Source organism: Cebidichthys violaceus, unplaced genomic scaffold (genome assembly GCF_023349555.1).
Source record: "Cebidichthys violaceus isolate CVI_PGR_0920_01 unplaced genomic scaffold, fCebVio1.0.p SCAF_1, whole genome shotgun sequence".
NCBI lineage: Eukaryota > Metazoa > Chordata > Actinopteri > Perciformes > Stichaeidae > Cebidichthys > Cebidichthys violaceus.
Window position 1 is genome coordinate 22,484,424 of NW_027176262.1, and position 22,092 is coordinate 22,506,515.

General features: G+C 44.3%; 3 protein-coding genes across 4 annotated transcripts in view; 1 reads left to right on the forward strand and 2 right to left on the reverse strand.

The window, feature by feature from the left end:
- Positions 1–120: 120 nt before the first annotated feature.
- glod4 (glyoxalase domain containing 4) lies at positions 121–2,669 on the reverse strand. The gene is made up of 9 exons (XM_068728262.1): positions 2,511–2,669; positions 2,319–2,368; positions 2,091–2,211; positions 1,861–2,005; positions 1,252–1,388; positions 1,064–1,150; positions 856–969; positions 681–767; positions 121–575 (listed from the first exon to the last, which is right to left on the reverse strand). Exons 1-9 carry the CDS (start codon positions 2,598–2,600, stop codon positions 510–512), a joined length of 897 nt encoding a protein of 298 aa, XP_068584363.1. The 5' UTR covers positions 2,601–2,669; the 3' UTR covers positions 121–509.
- A 270-nt stretch (positions 2,670–2,939) lies between these two features.
- Positions 2,940–5,046, forward strand: mrm3a (mitochondrial rRNA methyltransferase 3a). The gene is made up of 4 exons (XM_068728379.1): positions 2,940–3,562; positions 3,734–3,978; positions 4,062–4,223; positions 4,340–5,046. The coding sequence occupies exons 1-4, from the start codon at positions 3,192–3,194 to the stop codon at positions 4,933–4,935; spliced, it is 1,374 nt and encodes a 457-aa protein (XP_068584480.1). The 5' UTR covers positions 2,940–3,191; the 3' UTR covers positions 4,936–5,046.
- Positions 5,047–6,129: 1,083 nt separating this feature from the next.
- nxn (nucleoredoxin) overlaps positions 6,130–22,092 on the reverse strand; it is a 55,063-nt gene continuing 39,100 nt past the window's right edge. For both annotated transcript variants that reach the window (XM_068715591.1, XM_068715592.1), the window contains exons 2-8: positions 19,298–19,415; positions 16,436–16,569; positions 14,302–14,402; positions 14,079–14,185; positions 13,072–13,251; positions 12,429–12,553; positions 6,130–6,946 (exon numbers count right to left, since the gene is read on the reverse strand). In XM_068715591.1, the coding sequence (XP_068571692.1) occupies positions 6,764–6,946; positions 12,429–12,553; positions 13,072–13,251; positions 14,079–14,185; positions 14,302–14,402; positions 16,436–16,569; positions 19,298–19,415 (948 nt within the window). In that variant the 3' untranslated portion in view covers positions 6,130–6,763. The remainder of the gene's footprint in view (positions 6,947–12,428; positions 12,554–13,071; positions 13,252–14,078; positions 14,186–14,301; positions 14,403–16,435; positions 16,570–19,297; positions 19,416–22,092) is intronic.

Sequence of the window (22,092 nt, forward strand, 5' to 3'; positions counted from 1 at the left end):
CTGGCGCAGCGCCAAGTAATTATGAATCTTTAACTATACTCTGCACTCAAAACATAAAGCAGGCCACGCCCACTTCATACACAGACAAAACACGGTCATAATCAAACTATTTCACAATGGTGACAAAGTGACAGAAACTCATTTTATTCACATTTTTTTTTTTAAATCTTTACAAATTATTAGATTCAATGTAACTCAACCACATGAATAAACTATTTCTACTCCATGACACTGAATGCAATGATCAGTAGACAGCTAGCAGGATCCTATCAAAACCTTTTAAGTGGAGTGAGTTGAATAAAATTGACTTTTTGACCACCTATCTGCGTTATTGATAGGAACAATATTCATTGGAAGCATGTCAATACAATTAAATAACACAAGTGGTCCTTCCACAAAGTGCTGTGCATCATGGCACACCATCCAGGGCAGAGTAATCCTCACACAACCCGAGTGAGGATCATTGAGATGTGCAGCGTCTTGTCATCATTGATGGTGTGCACTTCATCTCATGCAGCGGCTTTCTGTCTGTTGTGTTTGGCAAACCACTCGTCACTTTTATCTTCGGCCATAGCCTAAAAAACAAGTTTGAAAACAGAAAAAGAGCACAGGTACGGTGAATATCAAATGCATGTAGCATATATATAATCTAGAGAGGAACTTATTGGAGCAACACCAACCTTATCAAGCAGTACGTTTCCTTCGGGGTCCACCTTGGACAGTTGCCTGAAAGCCTCATCTCCCACAAAGCAAATTTCATGACCATCCTAAAACAAACATTGTCCAGGTGAGTGTATTTTAAAAACAGAGACTAATTTGACTTTATTACAGCGTTACATTTGATAATGCACTTACTGGGTCAGCCAGTATAACCACTTCTACTGTGGTCTTTCCAGGAGTGTCCAGGCTGACTAATGGAGTGAGAATTTTCTGATTTTCCTTTTTCATCAAGGCTTCCAGGTCCGGCAGCTGTGGGATGTAATAAAATATTGATGACGAAAATGATAACGATTTTCTCCAATATTAACACTTACTAGAATGCATCCATGAAATCAAGTTGTACTTGTTCCCGTGGGCATGAAAATGCTATTCTCCCAGACGCTGTTCCATGATCTACTGTCCCACCGTTATCATGAAGCTCCAGTTTACACTGCATGAAAATGAGAAAATAAAACAGTCAGACTAAAAGGACATTCCTGATCCATTGACACAAAATACAAAACATTATTATTTCTATGATACTTGACTCACGTGAGTGTCTGCAAATCCCAACAGCACCGTTTTCTTTTCCTCATTCTTCTCCATCACCTTCATTCCCAAAAGCGTAGTCCAGTAGTGGGTCGATGTCTGGAGGTCTGACACTCCGAGGCAAACCTTCTGCACCGGGTCTGGGAACAACGTTTCAGAGGTTAGTGCTGAACGCTTTCCTCTTCAGCATACTGCACATCTGTCTGCCCCAGCTGCCAGTACTGCATCAGGGATATAGTCACAGGAAACTTTTCATATGTCATGCAATGATAATGAGCTTTACTCCAAGAAACTAAAAGATACCGTGGAGGCTTTAAGATTAAGTCATGACATGGTTGTATTACAATATTTTTTTTGGAGTAAAATGGGTTTTTTTTTGTGGCAGCAGATCATAATTATTCTTCATTATATATTATTAATGTGTGGATTGATCAATGAATAAATCAATCAAATACATATGCTTAATTTGTTTGACCAATATAATAAAATGAAATGCTATAAACAAATGTATAATGCCATGAAACCAAGCAACTCTTTGCATTTGTGAAGCTTGGTATTTTTCCTTGACACACGTGATGAAATGACGACAGTTATGAATTCATTTCCACTCACCACTGGGAGGCTGCTCTTTGTCCACGAGGTAGAAAGGATACCCTCCAGGAGCCCGGGTCAGATACAGAGCCTCCCCCACCTCAGTCAGAGGCCAGCCCAGACGTTTAGCATTGCTCACAGCCTGGCTCGACTGCAGAGTGAGCCCCTAAAGTGAAGATATATGAATATATATGAACATATACACGACATGGTGTTTCCTCTGTAAAGTCTTTCACTTGTCTCTCACCCACCAAGAAGTCGTTGCCAAGCTGATACTCTCCCACCCCATAGTTGTATGTCAGTTCAGCAACAAAATGGTCATCTTCAGGGCCAAAGCCAACCATCGTCTTGCTCCATTTCCCATCGTACGGGCTGTATGGACACAGGATGAGTGCAGGGCATTATTAACAGCTCTGTTTAACTCTGTTATGCAGCTTTATGAGTACAAAGTTCAGATGCTTTTAGTTGTCTGACGTTACCCATTACACGTTGCTTTGCAGCCTTCCTCAAACTCCTCATGACGTAAAATCTGAAATGAATGAGAAGAGGAAATATGCATTCAGTATAAGTACACATTTATTAAAAACACTCGAGTTTGACTCATTACGTTACGCAACGGTGTGCAACACAACACAAAGTTAATGCATTGCTTCTGGCGTTTTAAAATGTACCTTCATACCCAGAACATCTCGGTAAAACGTGGCCGTTTTGGTCCTGTCACCAACTTTGAAAACAAAATGCAATGCTCGTCTCAACGCCATGTTTCTTGACAGATATAAGTTAATGATGTCTAGTGAGCGATGATCGGTGAGCAGGGAGCGATTAAGCTTCCTTGATGATCGATTTCTCTGTCGTCGATTGGTTGAAAGTAAACACAGAGGTAAGTAAACAGCAGGAATTTACGATTATAAGTAGGATTCCTGGTTATTATGTTAGCCGTTGTTGATTAATTGACATTATTGAATCTCTATGAGGAGGGGAAACATCTTTACGCAGGATAAAAATAAATAAAACTACGTTCGCCACCCCTATCCATTCAGGTTAATGGTATCACCCAGTATGTCACACTCTATCGCGAGGCTACAGCACCAGCCACTTTGACCGTTAATTGAAATTAGAAAAGAAGAAGTAAAAAGTAAACGAAGAAGACGAAGAAGACGACGCATTTGGAAATATACTGCAAGTAGTTTGGTAGCTCCGCAGTGAATTATTAACTTTACCCATTAAGCTAGTTTGATGTTATATACTTAACTAACTGTAGTGTCACCTTCACTACAGCTGGTGGCGGTAAGTCGATTGGTTCGTGTTAGTGTAACCTTCCAGTAAACAAGAGAAGAAGAAACGGGACAAACATGGCGGCGTACATGAGAAGCGTGATATGTCTTGTTTCCATGGAGCGAAGTGCTTTTCTATCACGGGGAGGCGGTGTTGTTATTGTGGAATCGAAGCGGTATGTACGTGGACTGAGGAGGACACCTGTCCGAGTGTTGATGCCCGAAACCGAGACGCATAAGGTCGTCAAGCCGACGCCTCAGCCTCAGCCAGCAGGACGAGACGTCCAGAGGAAGAAGGGGGGGAAAGTCACAGCTACGATGAAGCATCCTGAAGAGGACTTTGTTAAAGCGAGGAGTAATGTGCATTCAACTATAAAACATGCTGTTGTAAAGGATCAAGTTGACGGACTTCGCTTCGAGAGGGCTTCCCCTGGAGATAAACGACTGGCGTAAGTGTCACTTTTGTATCTCCTTTTTTAGGGCACTTTATGATTCTAACGTGTTTATGGATTATTGAAAACTCCAGAGTACCAAAAGCTAACAACATCATCATCTGGTTTACATATTCTTTGATCAGTAATCATCTCTGTCTCTCTATCTCCCCTCATCTGTCCTCTCAGGAGGTTAGTGAGTGTTGCTCGCTCCAGGACATTTCGGGAGCACCAGGGTAAAATCCTGCTGGAGGGCAGGCGTCTGATCTGTGACGCCCTGGATGCTGGAGCCAACCCACAGATGGTGTTCTTCAGCACCGTGGACCGGCTCCGAGAGCTGCCGTTAGACAAGCTGAAAAGGGCCACGCTAGTCAAAGTCAAGTTTGAGGACATCAAGATCTGGTCGGACCTTGCGGCCCCGCAAGGGGTGATCGGTGAGGGTCACATATTTTTAGTTTTGGTTCATTATGAAGCACAGGTGCTCAGAGTTAAGTTTTTTTGACTTCTTCTTCTGCAGCCATCTTTTCTCGTCCGGACCCGTCACGTTTGAGCTTCGCTGGTAAAAGCCATTCAGTGCCGCTGTCCTTGATATGCGACAACATCCGGGATCCTGGCAACCTTGGGACTATGTTGCGATGTGCTGCCGCCGCTGGCTGCCATGATGTCCTACTCACCAAAGGTATGCTCATCAATTCATCATGTGAATAAGTGAACTCCATCCCTTGAATGTGGCTTTGTTTCTTTGTGTTTCTTTAAAAATCTGTTTGCTCCCCCCCCCCCCCCCCCCTCTGACAGGTTGTGTTGACGCTTGGGAGCCTAAAGTTCTGCGCGCGGCAATGGGCGCCCATTTCCGCCTACCCATCTATCCCAGCTTGGACTGGGACGATGTGGAGAAACATCTCCCTAAACCTGTGACCGTCCATGTGGCGGACAGCAGCTGTGGCACCGACAGAAGCAGAGAAACGGAGGACTCCCAAGTTAACGCGTCTCACAAACCCTCCAAAGCAGGAGACTATGGCTGGGTCAGCACAAAGCCGAACCACAACAACATGCGCTACGAGGAATACGATTCTGATTCGGACTCAGATTTTGAGGATGGGGGACTTTCACTTCCCAGAGTGGACTCAAAGCCGTACCATGAGAGCTGGGCACAGAGTCCCACTGCTCTCGTGATAGGTGGAGAGACGCATGGTCTGAGTGTAGAAGCGGTCCAGCTGGCTGAGAAAACCGACGGTCGGAGGCTCTTCATTCCCGTCGCTCCTGTGGTGGACAGCTTGAATTCAGCCATGGCTGCCAGCATCCTTTTATTTGAGGGCAGGAAGCAACTGTTGAAACTGATGCAGACACCTGGAGGGAAATGGAAATCTAAAGCGGAGGAGCAGTTTTCATGATGTTTGCTCGTAACACCAGTGTGTGTGACGTCATCATTGTCACTAGACTGAACTGAGTTATTTCAATTTCCATTCTACATCCTGTCCTGAGAATAAAACGCTGAATTTCAATCAAGGATTTGTGAAATGATTGTCTGAAGTGAATTTATGCCGAGTGTGGCTTTTTCAAGTTGTTTAATTTTTTTTTATTTTTTTAGGGATGCATCCAGCAATTATTTTCATTTTCCATAATTAATCTGCAAATTTGACTTTTTTTTAATTGATTTGTCTGTAAAATGTAGCATCTTCAAATTCCTCATTTCATCCAATTGTCAGCCCAAAACCAATATGCGAGTGTACTACCATAGATAACAAAAAAAAAAACGGCTGAAAAATATTTAATATACAATAAATCCCACTAGGGAAGGCTGAAAAGACAAATACATCTGGGATTAGGGAAAGTTAAGACCCTTCCTGCTCATTGAAAAAAAGCCAGACTATGCTCCCCTCCCTTTACAAAATAAAAGCACAAAACCCCATTTCTTACCCCTCCCTATTATTTCCTGAGAGCTTTATTAAATAGATGCATGCACTTGAGGCATAATAATTCTAGTAAGGACAAAGCCTAGACAAGTCCATCCTAGTTCTGCAGCCTATGCAAATATGCAGAAGTCACTTCATCCCACCTGGAGTCTGCACATTAACACAAATGATCTGCATACTGTCTCCCATAATAAATGCAGCATTTGCATTTGAGTCTTATTTGAGTGCTTCTAACAAAAGGAACTGGTGATTCATTGCATTGCGTTTTACATATCCAAGAGCTAACTTTATTGATGGAACCTAAAAGGAGCAAAACTTTGTGCTTGCCAGTGAATTTTAATGGGTGTGAGAAGTGATGACTGAAGTAACAGAATACAGGGATTTCTACATTCAACACTTTCCAGATGCCATGTCTGTGCCTTCAGAAAGAACCTCGTCTTTTCATTATGGGACCTTCACAGAAAATCCTCATAATGACTTTGAGATGAGAACCACCATTAACAACTGGCAAGAGATGACTTTCACTCACATCATAACACACACACACACACACACACACACACACACACACACACACACACACACACACACACACACACACACACACACACACACACACACACACACACACACACACACACACACCAGTTTTTTTCAAATATCAGTCATTGGTCTGTTACAAGCAAGTTTAATGTGATCTTAACTGTATGTGCACCTGTGGTTTTTTTTCTTTTTCTTTAAATAGGGCCAGAAAGGCTTACGGCTACATCCAACTGAGGTTGAGCATTTTTGCACTACATGTGAATTACAACTGTAAAAATGCATTTTATTATTTCTCAACATCGTTCAGAAACCAGAAGTAACAAGGATCTCACAGACAAAACAGAAAGCAAAGAATCAGCTGAATAAGTAGGTCCACTGGGTAATTCTCTGGGTTTCTCTAGAGTTCAGAAATACTATCGAGTGAAAAAAAATAAAATACAGATACTTTTCTTGAGGCAAAAAAAAAAAAGAACCAACAGAATCTCCATATATATTACTGTAGGGACTATCGTCAATGCAAGGCACCACAGGAGAAAAAGAGGACTCCGTGAAAAGAGAACATGTCTAAAAAAAAAAAAAAAAAAAAAAAAAGTTAAAATGTCAGTAAAAAGTGAGACATCTCTCTAACTGTCGGACAGAGTCAGAGGGGAGGTGGGAGAGATAGTACGAGGAGGGGAAAGGCGAGGGGGAGTCGCAACGGGTCAGGGTTCGATGATGGAGTGAGTCCCATGTAGCGCGTCCGATTTACATTTGGACTTCCTCTTTAAATGGGCTCTGGTTTGAGCTTTTCAGCCAGGAAGTCGCTGACAAATTGCTCCACTACGGCCGGCGTGATCTCCTCTACGTCGCGTACATACTTGGCGCGAGCCGACATGTCCAGGATGGTGAGCAGAGGCGCTGCTTCGGGGAGGTTAGTGTAGTCCCGCAGGGAGTCACTCATGTCATCCTGCGGAGAGAGAGAGAGAGAGAGAGAGAGAGAGAGAGAGAGAGAGAGAGAGAGAGAGAAAAAAAATACAGTGATTAGGTGCGATAGTACATGATGTCAAAGTGGTGCGTTCCTTACATTCATGGATGGATTACTGGGCACAGGCCCAAAACAAGGCCTCTAATTTAGGTAATGTATTCACATGTCTTGTTGGAAAGTCCAAAAAGTAGGGATGTCTTAATCACATCTTTCTTTTTGCTGCATTTTATCTGCCAGGTTTTTTTCTTCTTTTTTTTGTCTCTTAAAAAGAAAGTGCTGAATCCATGCACACAATGATCTCTGAAGTACATAGGACAAAATCTTGACCGTTTACTGGAAATGCAACACAGCAGAGCTGACAGTGTGCAGGAATTCCACATTCTCTTTTGCATGATCACATTTTCTTGCCCGCCTGGTGACAAAACTGAGCGACTGGCTTGTTTTCTTGTACATTTCTGGACAGTCCGACTTCTTCAGGCGTCTTTCACAAGAAACAGAACGCTGGGAACAGCATGATGAAACTCTGTGGGGGTAACTTTTAGCTTGATGACAGCTGAGCCTTTATATGGGCCCTTGCCTCATAATCCGTAGGCATTTGAATTACTTCGACAAACAGGCAAACGCTGGATCGGTTCCAAGAGAGAAGACACTCTAAATTACACATTTCTCTGCTGCTCATCAGTTCAGACTTGCTTTTGGCAACTAGGGCAGCACCCACGACTTGAACTGCACCACGATATAATCAAACCATAAAATTCAGAACCGCCTGGCACAATCTTTATTAATGCAGCACTCCTTGAAAGAGAATAAGAAAACTCTCTGCCGTCTTCCTGCAGGCAGCCTGCCCAGAGAGACCAGAGCGTTGGTGCTTAGTCACACATCCTGCTGTGTGGAAAGACAGGAAGGAGCCACGTGGGGGTCCAACAACATCCCTCCCCTTTCAAAAGCTCACTCACATCAGATATACGTCTCATCACAAGACCTCTGAATGTTACATGTGGGCAGGAGAGAGAGGTGCGAAGGAATATGTTACAAATAGATTGCTGCAGGATTTGGAGGGCATTCAACTTTCTTTTTTTTTTTTCTTTTTTTTTTCTTTGCAGGTATTTTGAAAGGGCTTCACCCATTTTCTGCCTGAGGCTTGATGTCACCATTCACCCTTTAACAAGTCAGGATTACAACCCCTGTAGCCCCAGGTAACAGAATGAATCAGCAGCAGGCGGGCAGGCAGCAACTTTCAAACAAGCTTGAAAGAGCCATTAATTATTGAGACCGAATAAGAAATCCCGACCCTTTTGTAATCCAGCTTCAGTTCCAGCCCGGGAGTGCTTCTGGACGACTCGGCATCGCTACCATGACAGAGATCCATTATTCTCGTCATACCTTCCCCTAAGTCAAGCGGATTTCAAGTGTTGTGTTTTGTAAGGTCACACGGTTCACTTAGTCAGATGTGCGCAGCTACTCTCATTCGAGTCTTTCATGACAGCGCGACCCGATTTCCCCTCAGCTTAGTTTGCTGGCTCAGCGAGAGACTCGCAAAGATTACAGATCAGTTTCACATGGAAAAGATTATGTTGAAAATGCAAAACTAACAAGGAAAGGCCAGAGGGTGGCACTGCAACAAAGAGTTGGGCTTTCTCATGGAGGCAGCGCCTCTGATGTTAATACGGTTACTGATTTATGTGTGAGTTTTGTCAAAACAAAGTCAAAAGACAACACGACTTTGGATGGATTTCCTGCTACGTACAACGCTCACCGCTGCGTCTTCTCTGCTATCAGACAATCTGCAGCTATTCATGCCAAATGGATCAAACCGCGCAATCATCCATCAGACTTCTCGTTGAATAGCTCGGCTGTGCTGCTACCTTAAAAAAAAAAAAAAAAAAAAGGATAATCGTGCCAAGATGAAGTCTGTGACCTCTTCTTTGCAGAAACTGCGAACAGATGGAACAGATGAGCAGCACTGTGGTATTTTGTCGCAGGCAGCTAACTTCCTCCGAATTGAGCCTATTTTATTACGCCGCAAATCACCATACGCTGGTCACTTAATACTCACAGATGTAATCTGTCACTAAGAACAATGTCGTCACGAGTGAAATACTGCTCGATTGTCGGACTACAAATGGAGGCCTTGCCTTGCATGCTCCGTCGCAGCCATACTAAGTGTAGATTATAGATGATCTGGGCACACGGTGTAAGGACACCACAAAGAGAGAAATTCCACGATCCGTCACTGTGGCCTTTCCATGCCTCGGCGATATGGGAAGATGTAATCTCTGCGTCAGTCCTCGCCTCCGCAGGAAGTCATGCATCTTCTTTTGTGTGCCTTCCCTGCTTGTGTAAACTGCTTCTCGTGAGGTGCAGCCATTCCAGAGGCGGCGGCCCCCCCCCCCGCCCCCCGCCCCCCTCTGCAGCTCCTCTCAGAACAAAAAAAGACAAAGGGCCTCTCTGCTCCAGCCCGCACTCACAGCTGTGATAAGGCTCAGCGTGTGTTTACCGTGCGTGGAACCTGCTGGGCCGTGGCAGGCTTATTCCGATTATTGATGCACCGTGGCATTTCACAGACGACGGCCAGCTGATAAGGCCCCAACTGATAATGATGAGCACACCTCTCCCCACTGGCCTCTGAGCCGGGGCTGCGTCCATCTCACTGGCCAGCCTCGATGTCTCGAGGGAAAGGCATGATTGATTTTGGATATTACCGACAGCAATTGCACAACGGTGTGAGTATATACACATATATCAGATTTTATTGAACTTTAGTTCTTAGTAAGGTTAGCTTACAGTCAATGCAACTGTTATGGGTTTTTTTTTTCTTCTCCTTTTGAGCAAAGAAACATGAAACATGTTTATAATTGAACAACACTAAATGTCTCTGCCAATGCTAAACTAAATATGCTAACATTTGCTAATCGGCACTGAACACATATTTAGATTTGCAGGTATTTGGTAGTATTGAACAATTTTGACCCGATGATGGCGCTTACAACTGATCCTGAGAGGGACATGAATGTCTCTGACCCATTTCATTGGATTCATGTTGTAGCTTTAGAGACATTTCACTCACAACCAGTAATGTAAATAGTGTTGCAACTGACAATTGTTTACATTATCGAATAATACAAAGATTGTTTCCTTGATTAATTGTTTGGTCAAGTAAGCATTAGAAAACAATGGAAAATCGACATCACAATAGTCCGAAACTCTAAAATATACAAAACTACAGTAATGGAAGACAAAGGGAAGCTGCACATGTCTACATTTGTGAGCCTGGACCTATCTCCAAAGTCATTAGGATTCATCGTCTGGGCACTATGGATGTGTGTACCAAATATTATTGCAATCCATCAGATCGTTGTTGAAAAATTTCACTCAAAACCACAAATGTGAACCTCATACTGGCGCTAGAAGAATAGTTAGGGGAATCACCGAACACAGTGGGCATCATCCTCTGGGGACCATGAGTGTCTCTACAAGACCTACAGATCATTTCAACCATCTAACAGTTGTTGAGACATTTCACTTTGAACTAAAGCGGTAGATGGAATGAACCATATTGGCATTCCTAAAGCCACGCCGCTAGCAGAGCTAAAAGCAAATGATATTTATTGATCTCTGCGCACAAAATCAAGCATTAGAAACCTGAAAAGAAAAACATCACTGGCACTATTGCAGCATCCCGGATCAAGCTGAAGGGCGGCCGGCAGGACGGAGCCCAGTAGGGTAAGAAGATCTTGTGTCACTCTGCTCTGCCTGGCCTCCCCCCCCTGAGGGACTGCCAACATACTGCTGTCTCATGGACACAGAAAACCCAGCAGCTGGCCTGGCAAGTAGCGTGCGACTACCGCGGTTAACCCGGGCCCAAAGCAGCAGGAGTCTGAGCCCAGAGCCCGGAAGCTCCACTCTCCGAGCGCCTCAAAAAAAAAACGGGAAGTGATATCGGACCCTGAATCCGATCCGGAAGTGAAACCTGGTGATTTCATAGCCGGTTGAGCAAAAGCCAGGAAATTATACCTGCGACCGCGCGGATGTAAAAATATCTTCCTAAGCATGGGAAGGGAAACAAAGCAAACTTAAGACTTCTGACTCACCTCGAGCTCCGGTGCAACAGTGCATCTTTGCGTTAGGTCAAATCAATATTGGCACGCAGACAATGAACACAAAACACCATCATGTCAACTCTGTAAGGCTTTCTTGGTCTGTGTGTGCATGTCAGGGGCATTTCAAGGCTGACGAGCGGCCTTGAACACACACACACACACACACACACACACACACACACACAAACACACACACACACACACACACACACACACACACACAGGGTCAGATAGTTAGCACATGTGCAAGCCCCACGGCCACGAAACCCGAGCTTGCCCTCAGTGTGTGATACAAGAGAGGCCGGCGTTGCCCTCCCAGACTGCCGGGCAGAGAGAACTGCGAGGAAGGGGAGCTAGAGGGTTGATAGCAAGGGAGAGGCAGCTAATCTGGTAATTACGTGTGCCGCTGCTGCTAACTCCACCAGCTCTGGAAAGGTCGAGACAGAACAACATGAGATAACAGGAGTTATGAAAACCTCTAAGTTAAGGCGGGGGGAGGAGATACAGTAGGAGATGGAAGGATTATTTGGATGAGAGAAAGCCTGCTGGCACGCTCTGGGTCTACCCTTTATTGACAAAGGCACCAAGATGAATTCTGGGTCATAGATAGGAGCGAGTGTCACTCTTGCAAGTTCAAGAGGCTCAACTAATGCAGTCATTTCAACAATGGCTGAGGTGTTGGGTGCAGATTCAAAGACGGGATCAGAGCCCGACTGCATGGCCAAAAATGTTCTGATATTAGTTCATTTCAGATACATTGGTGTCAGTGTCCTACATGTAGGCTGAACGTAACAAATGCAGATTTACATTGGATATGTTGGACTCTTGTGTTGTTGCTGAATTGTTGTTCAACTGTTAAGTGTCCTCTCAGTAAATATATTTTAGAATTCTTTAATAACCAAAGTTAATGTGGCTATAATTCATATTTTCATATCAACAACGGATCCTATACTCATTTGAAAAAGGTGCTGTCGTTGTGGTGAACCCATTGAAAATGATCACCCGATTTCCTTCAGCTCGACAGAACGTTTTAGCGTGTTTTTCGCTCATCGTTTTGGTTTTCTAGCAACTTCACTGTTTTGGTCACTCTCATCACTTCCAATGTCAGCGAAAATCCCCTAAAAACAAACCGTACACTACCTGCTCAGCACCAAATGGAGTATTTATCAGGTAAACAGCCAGAATTTTCTTGGTTGGTGGAGACCAAAAACAGAGCGAATACTACATTGTTTATATTACATGTTTATGTAAATAATCTCACTCACAAATGAGTTACCGTGCACATCACACTAGAATGACCCTCCTTCAGCTCTGCAAGTTTGTGTGAAATGACATTTTACTCCGTCTCGAGTGTCTTATCTCACCTCTCCGGCAACAAAGAACAGCAGCGGCATCTCCTCCTCCTTTGCTTTGTACTTGACCATAAGCTTCTCCGCTATTGGCTGAATCAGCTCCTTGGCCGGCTCCAATTCACCTTCCTCCTCAGCGTCTGAACCAACCAGAAGAGAGACACAGAGAAAGATGTTAGAAGTATTGGAGAGAAAAAAAAAAGCCACCTGGGAGAGGAAAAAAAAAAATGCACAGATGAGTGAAATGGGAAGCAAGGAAAGAGAGATGACTTGCGGACAGACGAGTGAGGACATAAAAGAAAGTGCACAGTTGGACTTTGTCTTATTCCGTTATCCAGTTTGACCGCAAGAGTCTTACATTTAATGGCTCACCACCGTCCAACTTTGGCATTTAGTTCCCCTCAGTCCTCAGAAAACCAATAACTGTCGTTCATTCACGTTATGTTTCTATGCGATTCACAAACCTTCTGTATTAGCATATAAATAGATAAATACTTCCTATATTTCCTACGGATCTTTGGACCTTTAAACGCCGCAAGAATTTTTCCACAGAGTCTGACATTCAATACGCTCCACATAAATGCCACTCCATTCACGCGCAAGGAGCTCCGGGCAGAGCCCCATGCGGAGCTGAATTATAAACGCCGGGTCTACTCACCCACAAACAGGACGAGGCAGGGCCCCTCGTGTAGCTGCACGGCGTTGGACTCGCTGAGCTCCAGCACGGGCCGAGGGTGCCAGGGAAAGAGCCGGCACTCCGGGTCGTTCAGCACCTCCACGCGGCCCTGTCGCGTGATCATGTGACCCTCTGCGTCCAGCAGAATCAGCGTAGGGATGCCTGGTGAGGGAGAAAGGGGAGGTGAAGGCGGTGGGACAGGAAGACAAAGAGAGGTGGGCAGGAAATGGGCACGAGCGTTAGATGTGGTCATGTCTGTGTATTAATCGCTTCATGGCGCAGACTGCTTCCTCTCCCACTGACGTTTTTCTTTATTGTGTGCATGTTTTTGATCAGTTTTCGCCTCTCTGTCTGCGCCCGTTTTTAGTTTTTTTTTGTCATTGGCTCCCACCATCCTTCTGATTAAAATCTCCCTGCCTTATTAACAGCCTTATCAGAAACAGACACCATCCGGGAGCGAACAGTGAATACGTGAGTGAGTGTGTCAACAGAGGTGGGGGCCGTCATGAACTGCGTGGGTTTGAAATGCAGGGGGGGGGGGGGGGGGGGGGGGGGGGGGGGCAGTGTTGACTTGTCTTCCATGCATTCCTCACATACTTTACAGGAGAGCCAGCTCTTGCTAACTTCATCCACAGCCCTTCTGCACGCACACACGCACACGCACACGCACACACACACACACACACACACACACACACACACACACACAGAGAGGACGGAGTCAGGAGGAAAAGAGCGAGGCACAGAGAGGCAAAGCACTTCCGTAGCGAACAGGACTGTAAACTTGATAACCGGCCCACATTCCTCAGGCTGCGGGGCAATCTAATTTGCCGTTTGCTTGCCCCGGACAGGGAGCCGTCGGCCATTGTGCCAGTGTTTAAGTGTGTGACCTAACTGAGCTCGGCAGGGAAAACAAATCTACACTCGCTCCTCCCAGTTTGAGGAGTTGAAACGACATTTCTAAAAAGGATGAGCTGGCTGTAAATTACCTTGTATTCCATATAGTCTGTTGAGTCGTGACCGCCGAGCCTCGTCTGAATATGGCACCGCCAACCACGGCATCTCGCTGAAGTACTGCTGAAAGGACTCCTCTGACCTGGAGGGGGGAAAGCACCACCGCAGTTGGTGTTTAACGGCTGTGTATATATATATATATATATAGAATACTTCATTCGTGTGCTTGACAGACAGAGATGGACGTGTGAATCTTACCGGTCAGCGCTGACGAACACGATCTCAAACTTCTGACCCGACTCTTTTACGGTTTGATACGTTTCCACCAACACCCGGGTCAAACTGCGGCATGGGGGGCACTAACGGAGAGGGAAGAAGGACACAAATTAGAGAACGTGAAAGGGAGTGAATGAGTGAACATACGGCACACATTAACACAAATGTGACTGGTTGCTTCCATTATTTGGGGTATTTCCATACACCTTTCCACAAACTAGTAATTGTCTCTTGTTTTGTATCCAGCTTAAATCACTAATCCTGCTTGAGAATGTGTTCTGAGTGTGTTTGGAGAGCACACACTCTTTGCAGGCAGGGTGGTATGGCCGGCATTAAAAGATGACATCAGGGTCTATTTATATCAGACGGGGAAAGGAACTTTTATAATTCATGTTTTTTGGGGGGGGGGTGACATTTTTGGACAACCTCCTCGAAGTTTGCCTTCTGGGACGAGAGGCGTTGGGAAAACTTTCTCTTCAGTGTGTTTCAGAGAAATGACGAGTGGATTTCACACAAGTGATACCATTTTCTAATCTTAGACTGCTCTAACTAAGAGAAAATACATATTACAAATGCCATAACCTACTTTGTCATCTTTTTCAATGCGTCACAAAATATCTTATAGAAGCACCATTAGTCGGCAGATTATCAATAGAAGTATTTAGTCAAACATAATGATTTTAATAATAAACAATTCAATAGTATGCTAGCAAGTTTGTAATCCAAATGCATGTCTTGTAATGTTATAAACATTAATATATTATACATTCTTTTTGTCATCTAATCATAATTCATGTAATCTTTTTAACTTGCCATTAATCTTCAAGGAGAGGTCTTTGGATAAGCTTTCCTATGTGTCCTGCACAGGCTTTTATTTTGAAGTCACGTTCATGAGACTATATGAAGGTGTAAGTAAGTGTGTTTTGTATATTAAATGTCTTTGTGTACATATCATATACTTCATAATAGTTAAAGTGAGAAATACTTAAAATAAGTTATCCATCATCTATTAAAGCATATCATCTATTCCAATTTATTGCCAAAGAGCAGGCAGTATTTCATTACCATTCAAGCTGGTGATAGTGGATACAACATGTCAAGCACTTTCATTGATCGAGTCATCATACCGACACAAAGGGAGCGGGAGTGTGAAGCACAAAGCCTCGATCGATTCACTGCTCATCAATTTCACTCATAGAAGTAAACACTGTATATTGTAGCTAAGCGATATCACAGCTGGCACAATGTGGTGTCAGTGCTAAAGCTTCATGAAGCTGACCTAATTGGGCCTTTCTTGCTTGACTAAAACTTTTAGCTAAAGTTTTATCCTGCAGGCGAAAAAAAGCAAATGCACAGTGAAAAATATAGGTCATGTTTCTCTGCCACGGGCCATTTCAGGTCCCTAGAACATTAAGGGGGGAAAAAAATAATAAAACGTCTGTGCAAATGGATGCCAAGGCCAGGTGCTGGCATTCCATGTTTTTAAAATTACTTTAATAGTGGCTGGATTTACACGAGTAACCAGGGGGAATGTGGTGTAAAAACACCGCAAATGAACTGCCGTAATGGCTTTTGTGACTTGTATCCTTTTAAATTTTTGCACGGGGTCTGGGGTTTGAGCCAGTCTTCAGGCGTCACCGTTCTGAAGAGCCGGTCTCTGATGCTGCGGCTCTGGCAGCTGCTGTGCCGACTGGCCTCAGTAGCCGGCGCTGCATCTCATCAGGAACCGCCCACTGATGACATAACGCCTAGCGTGCATCACTGAGTCATGACCTCCACGGGCTATCGGCAGGTCCAGCAGAGGAAGAGACAATGGTGACGATGCCAGCGGGGTGTGGTGACAGATCCCTACTTTAAAGAAGGTCCATAGGTGATGGTAAAAAGGACTGACAGGGGTAGCTAACCACCGTTAGAGTAAACACACAAACACAATGGAGTCGCCTCCACCCTCCTGCTACTCTCTCTTATCTGTCTTGACTAACTGCTGTCCCTTCCTGCTCCGCTCTGCTGCCCTTTCTCACCAATGTTTTTCGGTGTTTTGACAGAGCTAGGAGGCCAGAAACGTAAAAAGAAAACAGGGCCTTTCCGTCCTTCTTCCTCTGTCCTCTGCACTCACCCAGTGTGCTGAGAAGTACACTCCCACATAGTGTCCCTCCAGAGAGCTGCTGTCAGTTGTCTGCCTGTTGTTCCTGAGCAGAGGCCCTGCCACCACCTCCGCAAATGGCTTCGGCCCCCAGGGGAACTCCAGGCCTGGGAGAGGGTACAAAAGCAGAGGGGGCGAAGGGAAGGGGCGCATGAGAAAGAAAAGAATCAGAAAAGGATGCTTTGCTAGCTGCTATGTGAAGCTGTACATAGACCTAGCAGGGCTTTGAGCTAAATGCTAACACCAGCATGCTAACATGCTCACAATGACGACATAAACATGCTGATGTTTAGCATGTCTTATGTTTACTATGTCTCAGTTTAGCGTGCTAATAATAATACTAATTAGCTGAGGCTAATGGGAAAATCATGAAGTTTGCAGATATTGAGTCAAAAACTAAAATACTGGAGAAAATTTGAGCCGATTGATGAAACGTCAGAATAAATTGTAATAACTTTGATCTCCTGAGGGGAACATGAATGTCTTTACAAAATATCATTGGAAACTATTCAATAGTTGTCGAAATATTTTATATCAGTGGACCAACCAGCCAACGCCGCCGTCCACTGCCGGCTCTAGAGTAGTTTAAAAACATTTACAAATATTTCAGGTAAGATGCAAAAGGATCGCTACCAAGAATTATTTTCATTATTGATTAATCAGTCAAACACTTTCTCAATTAATCGCTTACTCTTTTGCGTTACGGCGTTACTGCGTTGGGTGGAGGATGTGAGCGCATGTGTGTAATTTGCAGCGTTTCATTAACTCACTGTCACTCAGCGTTTGGAGAATATTTCTCGTCTGCTTAAGAAACTCTTAAGCCTCTTAAAAGTCCACCTCCCTTCTCCAAACACGTTTTCAGCTTAGGAGCTCTCTTAAGGCCAAAGATGCGTTCGGAATAACTTTTTTTTTATCTTTACCAGGATCTTGTCTTAACTTTGAGGGGGAACTCTTAGAAAACTTCCTAATTCTAGAAATTTCCTTAGAATTTCGGGACTAGGAGCAACTTAATGTATTCATAAGCTTCATGAATACGGCCCCAGATAATGTAGTTTAGTTTTTTTTAACCAAAAACAATTAAAGATTATGAAAAGAATCTGTCAACTAATGAATCAATAAATTGACTAATCATTGCAGCTCTAAACCAGAGACACTTTCTCTGTCATGGCTGTTAGATGACAGAGTCACGTGGGCTCGTCATGTTCACATTACTTACAGACTCTTTTTTTTTTTCCCCCACATTTGCGACTAAAAATACTCACTGGATTCAAAATATGGTTTTAACGATGACTGAAAACCATGCCTCTCACTCAAATAAAAGGTTACCAGAAATACTTTGCCCCCCCCAGTTCTCCCTCACACTTTTCATTTCCTTTTCAAGGTGTCTTCATTGTTACCGTCAAGCTCTAGAGGCGCATTTGCCGCAGCCAAATTAAAAAAGGAGGTAATCATAAATAAAGCCTTGTATGGCTGGTTCATAATGGGCTCTTTATGCCAGCGTGGTTGTCTAGGGCTTCATTAGGCCGGAATGACACATCTGCACCGCGCTGACACGGCCTTTTATTATCCTCCTGATTATAAAAGTGCACTCCATCTTTGCGCTGCACGCTAGTCCGTCGCCACTCAAGTCGGGCCTTTCATCGAGAGTGAAAGGCACAGGGCCCCTCCCACTCTCCATGTACGGTAAACTTTAGTGCCCTTTTTCCTCTTTCTAACCGAATCTGCTGCAGCTGAATTGATTTTGTCAGGAACTGCTCTCAGTTTGCCTTCCAAATAATATAAACGGATCAAAATGTACACTCAAAAAAAAAAAAAAATCAAAAGAGTGAGCCTGTTAAGGCATAATCAAGTGCATGTGCACATGTTTGCTACTCAGTCCAGAGATTAATCTGTTCTCCCCATCTAGTTTTGGAAGAACGGCTAATGAATCGTGGCTCCGACTGGCTTTCATTAACCGGGCACCAAACTCGGTCACAATTCTCACGCGAAATCCATTCTGCTTGACCGCTGCGCCGCCACAGAGCCACTATTCTCCCTTCCTCACATGACTGAGGGCACTCCTTTCACGCTGACCTAACAGGGTGTGAAGAGGCACCGTTTTCAAATGTCGAGATCTTCACAGCCACAGAGGAATGCAAGTTCACTCTTGTTAATTCTCCGTCTCCACTTCAAAGTGCAGAAATTATAGGGTTTGCAGATGAGGGAGTGAGACGTGAACACGCTATAATATTCACGCAGCACCATAATTACGGCAGGATCAACACAAACGAGTAGAAGGGGGGAAAAAAAAAATGCAAAAATGTTTTTGCCAAATGCTGCATGATGTGGCAGCGTAATATCTCCACTCTGAGCAGACATTCGGTAAACAGCATGACAAGAGGACGAGTGTTGTGTCTGGGTGCATGCAGCTGTGACTTCTGTACTCATTTACACCGTGCTTTACTTACATTTCTGAGGTTTATCCCACTCGTTTATGTTAGCGCAACTAAGCAGTACAAACCCTGTGGTAAGTTAGTTTGGAATAATATATCATTTTAAGTATTATTACTCACAGCACATACAGTGTTTGTCATGCAGAGTTACGCAGGTTTGACAAACAAAGTGTGTGAGAAATTGATCTAGGTTGTTCTGTCCTTTAAATGTCTTCCTATTACCTCATTATACTGCAATATGTTTGTGAATGGTGGGTGGTTGGGGTTATCCATTTAATAAAGAGGATTAAGGTCAGAGTTTGAGGTCAGGGGATACAAATAAATCAGCCTGATGCCTTCACTGATAATATACCATACGTGTGTTTGTGTGTGTGTGTGTGTGTGTGTGTGTGGCTGATCTCACCTTTAGGGTCATCTCTGACCACCAGTAGACCGTTTCGACACACCACCTTTCCCGTTGTTGCGTCCACAAACACCAGAGATGGGATACTGGTTACTTTGTACTTGTTCCACAGCTTCATCTGTGGAGAGAAAAAAGATGAGGAGAGGTTTGAAAAAAAAGAAGAAAAAAAAACGTTGATGGAAACATTTATATTTCTTTCAATTTCAGCGCTGGAAAAAAAAAAAAAAAAAAAAGGTTTAACCCAGTCATAAAGTATGTCTTCAGTGTGGCTACGCAGTGTAGTATTTCCACCTTAAATACTGCAGTATAAACGAAACAAATGTCAGCCGAGTACTAAATGTATTTTATAGGACAAACACCCTCTCTTCTGTTTAAAAAGGAGACTCGGGAGACTAGGGGCTGGAATAAAAAAAAAAATACTGGAGCCCTGAGGTGAATTAGCAGAGGGGGAGAAGCACACTGCTGCACTTTTTAAAACGAGGCTAAATTGGAGCAAACTCATGCTGTCCCTGCTGTGTCATGAATAAGAGTAAAAACAGCTGTAAAAAGAACTGCTTTTGCTCTGCACTAAAGACGAAATGTCTGAATCCTAAGTGTGCAACCTTATGAATTATTGGAGCTTCCCGGATAGACATTTCAAGCTTCCACAGCCATTTACGAGGGCCCATTAGCCTTACATTTAATCATAATAAATTAGCCGATATGACTACGGCCTCATAAAGTCAGAAAAGATCCTTTAAAGTCAGAAATCTGTGCGTGACGCCATTTATATAGTTCAGCGATCAGTGTAGTGCTCAACATCAAAGAGCAGATCAAGCATTTCACATATCCGACACTCACTTTACATATCAGAGGGAAGAGTCCTACGCCCTGAATAGAAAAGAGCCGTGTCTTGTAAAGAGCGGCAATCGGCACTGTGCAGCGTTGCTGCTTCGGCGGGCGCAGACGAAGAAGAAGAGGGGAATCCCTCGCACGAAATCCCACACCAGCTCAGAAAACATCACACTACTACGGCGTCGTCCCCGTATTTGAAGTTGTACGCTTCAGGTTCTGAAGCTGAGACGCTGCGATTCAATCTTTGCCAAATAGACCCGTTTAACACCATCTAGTTTATTACCTGCTGTACACAGCCAAACTTAGAAGTATCCATATAATATGATGATTAGTGTTGTCTGGATGCTGCAGTGGATATTTTAACAGGCTGCCCGCCAAATGAAGTGAGCGCTGCTCTTCCTGAGGCTCGGTGACTTCAGCTTGGAGTTTGGTTACAGGTCGATGACGTTTTTTGTGAGAGCGGGGGCCGTGCGCAGAGACTCTGGTCTGCAGACTGAATAGGCGAGAGGAAAGCTTGCACAACGCCGTATGTTTTACTCATATTGCGTGTCTCCTCTTTGCACACACTGTATACTCCTCAGAGGTCAACCACAGGCCCGTTCCGACAGCAGGTCAGACGGTCCGTCCCACGGACAAGACAACCCGGAGCCTCCCGACTATGTTGGTCTGGAAGTCCTTCAAAAGCAAACGGCAGCGTCTGCCACAGTCAACAGCTTTACCACACGCTCCACGCTGCTCTGGAAACTCAATCTCGGCTCACAAATTGATGAGGTTTTGGGGCATTAACTGTGACCGTCTCCGAAAGCTAACGTGGCCGACACCGAATCGGTTTAACTGCAGCCATTTCACTCAGGCCGCTGTCATCCTGGGGTTGATGTGAGATTTAGGGCCGGATTTAGCCGAAAAAGGGTGCGAGAGAGAGAGAGAGAGAGAGAGAGAGAGAGAGAGAGAGAGAGAGAGAGAGAGAGAGAGAGAGAAAAAAAAAGCAGAGATGGGAAGATTGGTTCTGGACTCGCACTAAAATGTCAAGAAATGTACTCAATGTCAAGGCCCAGACGTATCCACGCTGAGGTTATATCATTTTGAAAAACATGCGGCTAGCGTGGCTAAAAATAGGAACCACACTACAGGTTAATGTACATCCAAGATCATATAGAGATAATTGCTACTCAGGAATACTTATGTTGGAGTAGAAGAAGTGTACCAAATCTAAGGCTTTCCAAGTCATTTCAGTGCTCTCATGTTGCAGCATCAAGAGAGCAGCTGAGAGATCTGTGTAGCAACCTCGGGGGCAGAACTAATTCCTCCTTTTTGTCTTGCCACTAATTCACTGCATCCTCGAATCATGTCTGCCTGGTGATTTGGCTGCAGATCAGAGTGGCCCCGTATGCGAAATCCTTCAAGGGTTTAGATCTGCCTTTAGAATGAAAGGGCTGTTATGATTTCAGTGGGGGAGGGGGGGAGGGGGGGGGGGGGGGGGGACTGACTGACCTTGTAACTACAAAAGCTACATGTCCTGGAGTCTGTCGCAAACAAAACGTCAAATGGCTTTCAGCAACTCTAAAAAAAAAACAAAAAAACATGAATTCATTGTGCAAGGGTGTGGTGGAACTCACACTCGCTCGTCACAGCTGAGCGTTGAGGTCTCATTGTACTTGTAAAACCCAAATCTTCGTCCAAAACACAGAGGACAATAGCTCTCACAATAACAAGCGTCCTCCTCGTGGATAGAAAACATGAGGATCGCATGCCATAGCGATCCATTTCCCCCCCAAAAACATGGTTTCATTGTCGAGAGCCGCAGGCTGTCCATTATAGCTGAGACAATAAATACACAATGTGACATGATACTAAAAAAAAAACACCATAAATCAGACTCGGCTTGGGAAACAAAAGTCGTGGAGAAATGACGTCGAGGATGTTTTTCTGGAAGGGGACTCGTTTTTTTATGGGCTGTATGT